Raw genomic sequence first — 10,596 nt, 5'->3', positions numbered from 1 at the left:
GCTCATCGACTATTGCTTTCATTTTTTAGCAGTGACTTGATTGAGAAAACCACAAGTTTACCAAGGCTTCTCCCCCCCCCCCCTTTGTGGGCACTTATGCAATTTCATATTCTCAATTTTATTTCAATCACTTCCCATCACGCGACATTACAGCAAACCCTACTAAAAGCGAACATTGTTTATCTAGGCAGAATAACAGAGCGAAAAATCGCTTTTGAGTCAATGGTGTAACTATAGTTAGATTAATAGTAGCTATTGTTGAAGACAATAGTTTTCAACATTCCTTGGGTGTCCCATCACCCTACACAGCCGCTGGGCAGCACCCATGCCCGAAGACCACCCAGGTGCTCCAATCAGGGCCGAGAGTGATTTTTCTGATCATAACAAGGTGTCCGTTTTAGAAGTCAGGTTCAGAAATAAGCAAAGTGATTTTTTGTGGCTGTGGTGATGAGGGAATCACACGATATTAAAATTTAAAATTGTGCGCACAGTTGAAACAATGAAACTTCCTTGGTGTTTATTTATAATATACTTATCTATTATGAATTCAATCAGTGCTTGTGGACCGGGAAGAGGTGGGGGACGAAGGCGAGGTCCCAGAAAGCTCACACCCCTTGTGTTTAAACAACATATCCCGAATATGTCTGAAAACACACTAGGGGCCAGTGGATTAAGTGAGGGGAAAATTACTAGAGATGATCCTAGGTTTAAAGATCTTGTGCCTAATTACAATTCGGATATTATTTTCAAGGATGAAGAAGGCACTGGCGCTGACAGATTAATGACACAGGTAGGCTATCTAATATTGGGTCATATATTTCCTGTAATAGTCTAGTTTACAACCCCTTCCCTGGTAATTTGCGGCAAAATTCCTCCTAAAAAGAAGGAAAAATTGGCCAATAACAAATGAGGCTAGTACCGTTTACTTCCCCATTCAGTACTGATTCCGAATTATAGGCTGAAATAGAATGGGAAAGAAAGCACAGTATATTTATCTATTAGGGGGGGGGGGGTGAATGGTAAAATGAAGTAGTGCACCTTTAGGAGTGAGATTAAGAGATAAGTGAGAAAGACTTGTGATTTAAAAAAAGTGATTTTCAACGTCGCTTCTGTTGTCCTCGACCTACGATATTAGCCTACAATTATTGCTGTAGAGGAGGAAACATGTTAAGAAACCATTCTTACTTCAAAATATGCAGAAAAGCTGTAGTTAACACATTTTGAACTCGTTTTCACGATCCTTAGCCCCAACCCCAGCCCCTAATGTCCAAGTGTATACCCTAGACTAAATTATATATCTTCCATGTATTTTGTCATACGTTACTCGTGTTTCACCAATAAATTAATTTCAATAAATTGAAATTAATGCAGACAAAATCAAGAAACGGAAAAATACATGGGAAATATATAATTTTGGTTATATATTTGCACATTAAAGGTGGGAGGGGTGGTGGTATAGTATAGTGAAAGGGGCTTCAAAATGTGTTAACAACAATTTTTCTTCATATTTTGAAGTATGAATTGTTTTCTCAACAGGTTTTTTTTCTCAATAGCCCTAATTGTAGGCTAATACTGATAGAAATCTTCTGTAGCCTACATGTTAAAGTAAGAATTTTGTTACTGTATTGATTTCTTGTGAATTTTGTATGGCCTTTGTCTCTTTAAATAGAAAGGGGACAGGGGGAGGGGGGGTAGGGAATATGCGAAGTTTGTTAATATTGTTCTTTTGGTATTAATCTACAGTTAGGACTACTCAAAAGGAATCAAAATACTTACTTATGTTGGCATTATGAACCAATCTTTGATGATAGGTACAAATAATAATAATAATAAAAAAACGGCAAACCCAAAAAATCGTTTTGCATATATTCTAGACACAGAGTTTTCACACGAGAAATGTCGGCACGCAAAAACTTACAAAAAACTGATCTGGTTTTAAAACTGATGGGTAAATTTTTGTTGGCCCAAAATAAGGTATAGTGTGAAAAAAGTCAAATCAAAATTAACGAATGTTGCATACTTTAACCAGAAGTATAAAACAATACCCATTATTTTTCTCTGTGACTAAGTTAGGTTCGAAATTATGGGAAAGGAAGGAGGCTGTGGTGCAGATAAACTGGAAGTGGCTCAGACAAAATCAGGAAACATTTTTCCTGAATTCTAAGAACTAAGAATTGATTTTCATACAACATAGTTTAGAAGGGGAGATTAAACTAGACTCTTTCATTTTGTTTACCTTTTTCTTACAATATATAGTCTTCCTGAATATTTCATCCAAAAGATTGAACAATAAGCATTGGCGGTATTTTCTAAACTGACAAATATGCCAAGATTTTTATCTTTTATAAGATTCTATCGACGACAGAAAGTACAAACGGTGTCAAGTTTAAGTATAAGCCCATTTTTTGGAAATTGGGTTGATTATATATCGTCTGTGATAATTCCAAAGGCGATAATTATATGCGATAGGAATTTTTCAAGAGAGTATAGCCTATAGTTAAAGGGTTTTTTTTCCTGGGTAGTTCTGTGTGCTTTGTCCTGGCAAGGTCATAGTACAAAGTTTGTGGTATTCTTCAGGCCTTCAAAATCTCGAAAATAGATCTAGAGCACAACTTAAACTCAAGTAAAATATTTTTCGCATACCGCTGTTAAACCAGTGGGTGCTGGGGGGGGGCTTGGGGGTAGTATTCCATTAGGTGGGCCTTTCTAAAAAGTCAAGTTTGGTTAATGCAAATGAAATAAAATAGGATGAATATATAATAGTTTATAAACAAATTTGGGCTATATATTTGCACATTAGGGGGGGGGGGTAAAGCATAGCATATATTAAATACGTAAGCAAACCTAACCTAGGTACCTTCCCCCTCCCCCTAAACCCCCAAAAAACACAGTTTAATATCGTATACGCAATGAAAACCATGCTATCATCGCCTACTCTATAGCGGTTAACACGTCAAAAACGGGTTTTATCATTGCCTACTATATCGGTTAACCTGAAAGGCCCACTTAATGGGAAATTACCGGTTTGGGTTCTGGGTCCCCAAAAGTCCTAGATTTTCCTGGATTTCTGGGCACTTCTTATTCAAATTATAAAATTCCTAAGTACTTGTCTGATCTCGGCAATCAATAATATCAAAATTGTTGCCTTACGGTGAGATTTTCAGAACATAGGAATGCAGAAACATAGCATAGACTCATGAGCGCCCATAGGCTGAAATCCAGGGGGGGGCTTACCTGGTCTAATTGGCACTTTTAAGGCTATATAATAGAAATATCGCGACAAAAATATAAAAAGTAAGGCAGCATCATTCAGCCAGGAGGGGGCTACTGTCCCCTCCTCCCCCCTCCTTATGGGCGCCCATGCATAGGCTACAAAACTTGGAGCAGGAGTATTAACGATAATAGTAAGGTCAGGTGAAAAACGAAGATTTGATTTTACTGGTTTGAATTGCTCCTAGTAGATTTGTATAAATTTATGCCATTAATTTATTAAAGTGTCAAGTACACAAGCAAAAAGTCCTCCCCCCCCCCTGGATCTATCTTAGGTCTGTAAGATTACCGGAATACCGTGGTTCTCTTACATTTTTTCTTTTGAATCTTTCAAGGATTATGAAGTCTTTATGGCAGTACTACATTTTGTCAGTGTTGTCCCGTTGAACTGCAAAAAAAAATCAGCGAAAGTTAAATTTAACAAGGCTTCTCGTTCGTGGTAATTCAAGCATTGACAATTCGTTGATCGCGAAAAAATTATTGTCTCTCCTTATTTAGTGCTACTCTCTAAGCGATGAATTTTTAGGAAAGCAAGTATATATAATTTTTTTAATTAGAATTCAAATCTTTTTCGATTGCCTTCAAATGTGCCGTTAAGGGAGGGGGGGACTGCGTTTGAACACTTCCTCCCCCTATCGAAATATTTCAGCCACTCGTACGTTTTGGCGTAAAAATGTAGTTAACAAGGCTATTTTTCCTTGAAAAAAATGTACATCTGACCCGTTAATTGGTCGTGAAAATGTGGCTAAAACCCTTAAACCAACGAGGAAAAATACTTTGGGTAAACCCCCTTGTGCCCCTGGCCTTGACCATTAGCAACTATTAGATGCGTAGTATTTCCAAAACTGGTATATTTTTGAAATAACCAGCCTATCTTTCCAGACCTTACTTCCTCTACTTGACTGTAGGGTCTGTTTGCCATACCCTATGCAATGTTTGCACAGATTTGAGAACATGAAGCTATTATTTGGAAGGGCCTTTACTTTGGCGCCTAGTTTATTTGCACAAAAGATTTTATCGAATTCTTAGCAGAATTTTATTAGAATCAAAATCCTTCTCAAACAAAATACCTCTGGATTTGGTTTTTTCCTTTTATTCTACTAAATCAATTATCATGACTCGAGAATAATCTCCAGCAATAAAACTTAGAAACAGAGATTATGTATAGGAACGGAAACTATAACAAAAACATTCCAATCTTACACATACATATGTCGTATATATATATATATATATATATATATATATATATATATATATATATATATATATATATATATATATATATATATATACATATCGTAGACATAGGATTATATTGCTCAGTATATAATATGCGGTAGACATTATTATTATACATGGTAAAGTAACCCCCTAATCCACCCCTCCCCTCAAATGTCCGAATAAATTTGTCATTGGACTGTATGCCAAGTTTAACTATTTTTATTGGTTTGCATTATTTGTTGTGCTATTTTCTTATCAGTACTATAGTCAGTTCAAAGGGACAGATAATGTCAATTTAAATAAAAACAACTAAATTGTTATTTATGACAACGCCCCCCCCCCCCCAATAACTGAACAGGTATTGTTTTAGTCTATATAATATTTCTTAGAAATACTCATCACTTTCCTTGGTTTGGATATTTCGGTACCCTGGAGTCTAAAATTTCCTGAATTTGTGGGCACTTCCTATTCAAATAATCAGAGGAACATTTTTAATGTTCACGCCCTTTGAAAAAAGTATGCGTATATTCCTCGTTGAACTTTATAAGTTGCTTTTTTGTAGAGTTTTGCGTGCGGCACCGGCACAAAGCCAAAATTTATGTCAAGTATAAAATTTATAGGGTAAGCCTAAAATCAGTGGTGTAATTTCGTCAAAGTTTTGGGAGGGTGGGGGGTAAAGTTGGAGTCAATTTTCCCAAATTAAGTGAAAATGACAATGAAAACTGAAAAATGAGCCATATACCATAAAGGCAAAAATCTACTAAAGAAAACCGACTCATTTCTGTGGATGCTTGACTTATGCAGGCTCATCTTAGTTTTGACAATATTTTTGAAGAAACAAAGTTTCAGCTTGGGGGCAAACTAGGGTCCGCGGGGAAGTTCCCCTCCCCCTGACCCATAGCAAATTACGTCCTTACCTAAAAGTAATTTAATATGTGATAAATAAATTTTGGCTATCAAATTTGAACTAACGGTAGAGCGAAATTATAATTTTACTTGAGAAATATTAATTTCCATCGGTTCTCAGTGACACCTTGACTAAAATCGTAAAATACCACTTTCCCTTTCAATCACTTTGTCAGTGGAAAACACCTCTGATTAGTTAAAAGAGGTGTCACGCAATCACTTTTTTTTCCAACCAAAGCCAATTCGATGCTACTCTCGGTTTAAATTCGAGACAGATGGTACAATTTTTTTTTATTCCTGCCGTGCATATGCATGTGTTTGACAGTGTACAAGCGCAATAGCCTTAGATTTCCTTGTCTGTTCGTTTTTAACACGAAACCTGGCACGTTGCAGGATTTTTTTTTTATTCGGGAGAGGGGGAGCAATAAAAATATTTGATATTTATGTAAGAAGTGTCAGGAAATTCAGAAAGATTTAATTTTCAGGTGACTCTGAGTTCCTCTAACCTGCCTGTAAGGAAACAGAACTGCTGCTCCTTTTTTCTCTAGGGGGGGGGGGGAGCTAGGATGCACTTAAACTTTGACTCTTAGATATAATCAAACCTACCTCTCATAAAGTAAAATCATCCAATGTTCCTTTATCTACGCTAAAACTCCTGTTAAGGGTTTGGACGACAACAGTTACAGTAGTAATTCTCTCCAATTTTCCAAATCACTCTTTTCCAGAAATTGCACCCAAAATAAGTGCTTTACGATGCCATATGGCACTCAAAAGTTCTGCTATCAGTGCCGATTTACAACAGTGTGTGCGATTTAATATTCGCTACTATTTTTATATGAAAACTTAATATTTACATGATCTCTTAATATTGCGTCTACGACCATCTTTTCAAATTGAGTAATCATATGGGAAAGATGGGGGGGGGGGCTAGATAAAATTTTCAATATATTTCTAAGCTGGTATTTTGATGATCATTGTTCTGCAGTCACTAACAATAGTCCAAATTTAGTAATTTATAATCCTCCGACTTCATTCCATGCAAATTAAGTCAAGTGGTACCTACATTCCCACGTTTTTTTTAAGTGATGATACTGCTATAGATCCTTGGACAAATTCCTAAGAGCTCCCACGTTTATGTCGTGATTTTACAACCAATATGTCAACCAGACCTCTAATGGTTTAAGCCTGTCATGATGGTTAACCCTAACTAGTGTCTACAAATGGGCCGCAGCTTTTAGTGTCTCTAATAAGGTTCTATCCTGTAATGTAGCTTATAGTAAGTTATGCAATAAATAAATTTGCGGATCGCAGTTAAAAGTTTTTATGCAAAGTATACATCTTGGGGATATAAATCGGCAATGAAAATTTATCGCTTATTATTAATTTACCATGGAAAGTGAAAATGCAATCTGATTTTTCGAAATGGTTCAAGGGAAACAATGCCTATCTAAAAAAGGAAATAAAATCGGGAATTCGATCTGTCATGAAAAATGATCTCCGTATCCGGTAATGTGGTTATTGGACGCCTAAATAAAATGACAAAATAGTAAAAACTGGGTAAAAAAATAAGCTCAAAACACATGGCTCCTGACAGCTTAAAAAGATTTAGATTATTTCCCTGTCTTGGGAAATAAAATTCTGATGATTTGAATAAGAATGCCAAGACACTTTTTTAAAAGATTGGGAGGGAAGGATAACATGGATTTTCAAGTCTGGACCTTCCCCTGTGTGAGTTTATAGACGCATGTATAATCGTACTGGATGATGACCCAACCGTGAATCAGTAAATAGGAATAAACTTTAAATTAAATGTCCCTGATATCTCTAACCGAACTAGAATCTTTTTTTTTTCGAATTGTAATTTCACTTGGCAGGTTGATGCTCAAATGGTCAAGTTTAAAAAAATATATTGCCTAGTACTTATATTTTTTACCGATTTGTTTCCAAAAATATTCATTATTATAAATCACTTGGTGAAAGCATAAAATAGCATTATTAGTCCTACAATAGCTAGCCACGTGCAAAGATTCAGAGCCTTACCTACGTCCTATAACTAAACTAGGAAATTTCAGGGAATTGTGGGAAAATTGTAAAAATTCTCCAAGGGTAGCTCATCATTGCGGCTATTATCTATCAAAGAGGTCACCTCTTAAATCAAGGCCGTATCCAGGGAAGGGGTTACCCGGTTTGAACCCCCCCCCCCCGAAATTTTTGACCGAGTCGAAAATTAGTGGAAAACCGAGTCAAAAATTAGTAACCCCCCCCCCCCCCGAACAAAAATCCTGGATCCGCTCTTGTCTTAAATCTACCAGTCCATAGGACAATAAAGAAAACTCCTAATATAATCCCCCCAAAATCCAGCCTAGTGGGCTAGTTTGTTGTCCGATTTGATCACTAAGGTCCCTCCAGTTTGCAACTGATGGTGGACAGTTGGCTCGCTTCTGAATCCGAATTTTAAAGTTTAACAGGTAATATTAAATTAAGATAATAACTTGGAATACTTTATGAAGAATATTGAACTAAGAATATTATAATATTTAGCATTGAATATGCATGCCCTATTCATGAGATTTAAAGCTGACGGTGTTGCACTAAGCAGGAAGTTTCGTCTATGGATCAAATTTCAGTTAGCTTCAATTGGACAACTTTACACTGGATTTATTATTATTTTTCATTTATGCAAAGTTGTAAGTAGAATTAATGCAGATAGCCCAATTGCCTATTTGATGAAATTGATCTTCTTGTAAAAATTCCGGATTCCTATCAGTTTTCCTTTTTTATATGAGACGAAGATAAAAAAAAAAACTACATATCAAAATAAATCAAAGCCAAATGGTCGTAAATCAGATCTTTGTCGTGACGCCTAAAGACGCGTATGTGAAATTTTCATTTTTTATTCTTTCTTTTAATGAGAAATTGGTAGATAAAAAAGCTATAGACTTCTAAATACCGTTATCTGACATTTTCAAGCTTTTTTAATTTTTTTTAGTACAAAAGCCGATACTTACGTGTTATAGCGAACACATTTTATTCTTGATCTGCAATGAAATCGGTTTTCTGTGTCCACTCAGAGGTAATCAGCTTAGCCTATGCGAGATAAAATACTATGCAGTTATATTAATTAAATTTTTTATATACAGAGGTGGTTAAGTTAGGTATTTAATATAATGCGTTCTGGGCGGCCTGCTTTCTATAAATCCCTGTTGTATTTTCTATAATTTTTTTACTAAAGTATTATATTTTCATCATATTTTGCTATATCCCATTATGAATTATCTCCACTCTTTTGGTGTGGTCGATATAACACGTAAGTACCGAAAAAGGCTTACCTATTAAAGTAATTCAAAGCCAAAGGGCATAGCTCAGATCGTTGCCGTAACGCCTTAGCACATATGTGACAATTCCATTTTTTTATTTTTTTAGATTTTTTTAATGCGAAATTCGTAGATAAAAAAACTATTCAAAAGTCAGGAAAATATTCGAAGTCAGGAGGTCATGCTATGAATCGTCGTTGTCACTTCTAAATGCCGTTATCTGACTTTTTCTAGCCTTTTTAGACCTCTTAGTTCAAAAGCCTCTGAAAACCTTATATAAAAAAAACTGCACACAAAAACCTCCAGATCGATAAATAAATTCATGGAATTTGAAAAATACCTATTTTATACTTTATGGTTTCTCTGAGAGAAGCCTCTTTAGACTTGGAAAATAAAATAGTCATTTTTCAGCATGGGTTTTTATGCAGACAGTGGGAGGAAATGTCCCCGACTTGTCGTCACTTCTTTTTTGACGTATAATAAAGTCCACAAATTCGTTCATTTAGAATTTGAATAGGCACTACACCAGCATTGCCACCGCTTTGAGATAAATTGTTTCGGTTTTCTGAATGAAATTATCCGGTTGTTTGTGGTGGAATTGAAGCATTCTGTTTGTTTCCATTTCACATACAACAAAAATATTATCAACGGAAAAGCGGGAAACCAGAAACCATTTGAAGCTCTGTTTTCTCATGTGGAGAATAGTTTGAAGTTCACCGAAATTTTTTTGTGTCGCATTTCAGAAACGGTTGGTGACCGGGAGAGTTTCGGAAACTTTTCAAAAAATGGACAATGTGAATATAATCAAAATATACTAGAAACTTTAGATTGTTCTATAAAATATCCAAACGTATCGCATTGCACCCGGAGGATGTAATTATGGGGGATCTCCCCCTTTTTGATATTGAGAAATGCCTTTTTTGGTATTTTTTTTACGAATTAAAAAACTAAAATACCCCCCCCCCCTCCCTCAAGATTTGAAGAAAATGACAAAAATTATTATCTCCTACATTTTTGTGAATTCTCCCCCCTGATTGTGTTCTGAATCATTTTTCTTTTCCTTTTTTATCTCACTCTTTGTCGTTTATTGGCAAGTAGAATGAGGGAGGGCAGTTCGCAATTGTTTTTCCATTATGGCTTACATTTTATTGTGTGTTTGTTTTTTCTCTCTCCCTTTACTCCTCATGGCCATAGAGCCTTGCGGGAGAAATACGTTGGAGAAATGTTTCTTTTTTGTTGCAATTTTAGTCGAATAAATGAACCCTGAGCTGTATCGCCATGGTAATGCTGCAATTAGACTGCATTCTTGTCTTTTATTCAGCTTCGGGCATCAAGTTGATATTCTAAGTTTTTACAAGAGTGAATTCATCTTTATATATTATTCAGGTATTTTCATTGGTCAATAGATCAGTCCAATCCCAGGCACTTTTCGGTAATTTCATGGCAATTTTCTCTATTGCATGCAGGAAATCCATTCTTATATTTGTCCTTTTTTTGATCTGCAAGCAGATGTTTTTGGGCTTTTATTCTTTGACATTAACCGTGTTTTGACTAAATTAAATATGGCTAAACAAACACAGTGTAGAGAAATTGTTTCAAAAGGATTTTTCGGAAACATTTTCAGGTTTTTTTTTTCAGTGATAAAAATCTAAGTCAATCAGGCCCCTAGGCTGGATCATTTTATACAGATGGGGAGGGGGTTAGCTTATATAAATGTAACTGACTTAATCCACAACCCATCTTACGTGTGCACCTGATATTAATATTATTGATCATTAACCGTGTTTTGACAGTCACTTTGAAGCAGGGTTGCCACCCTGGCCTGGAAGAATTTACTAAATCTGAAAGAAAAAAATTAATTAAATCGTAATTGTTTTTACTA

At 35.6% G+C, this 10,596-nt stretch overlaps 1 protein-coding gene across 1 annotated transcript in view; it reads left to right on the top strand.

Annotated features, from left to right (window-relative positions):
* Window positions 1–385: 385 nt before the first annotated feature.
* The window catches only part of LOC148941087 (sonic hedgehog protein-like), a 68,210-nt gene continuing 57,999 nt past the window's right edge, over window positions 386–10,596 (top strand). The window contains exon 1 of the mRNA XM_089105657.1: window positions 386–790. Coding sequence (XP_088961783.1) covers window positions 500–790 — 291 coding nt within the window. The 5' untranslated portion in view covers window positions 386–499. The remainder of the gene's footprint in view (window positions 791–10,596) is intronic.

The sequence above is a fragment of the Artemia sp. Qi Xiang Cuo genome, chromosome 19 (assembly GCF_049724085.1).
Source record: "Artemia sp. Qi Xiang Cuo chromosome 19, ASM4972408v1, whole genome shotgun sequence".
Lineage (NCBI taxonomy): Eukaryota > Metazoa > Arthropoda > Branchiopoda > Anostraca > Artemiidae > Artemia > Artemia sp. Qi Xiang Cuo.
The sequence above is the reverse complement of the archived record's forward strand: the minus strand, read 5'-3'. Positions and strand labels throughout refer to the sequence as shown.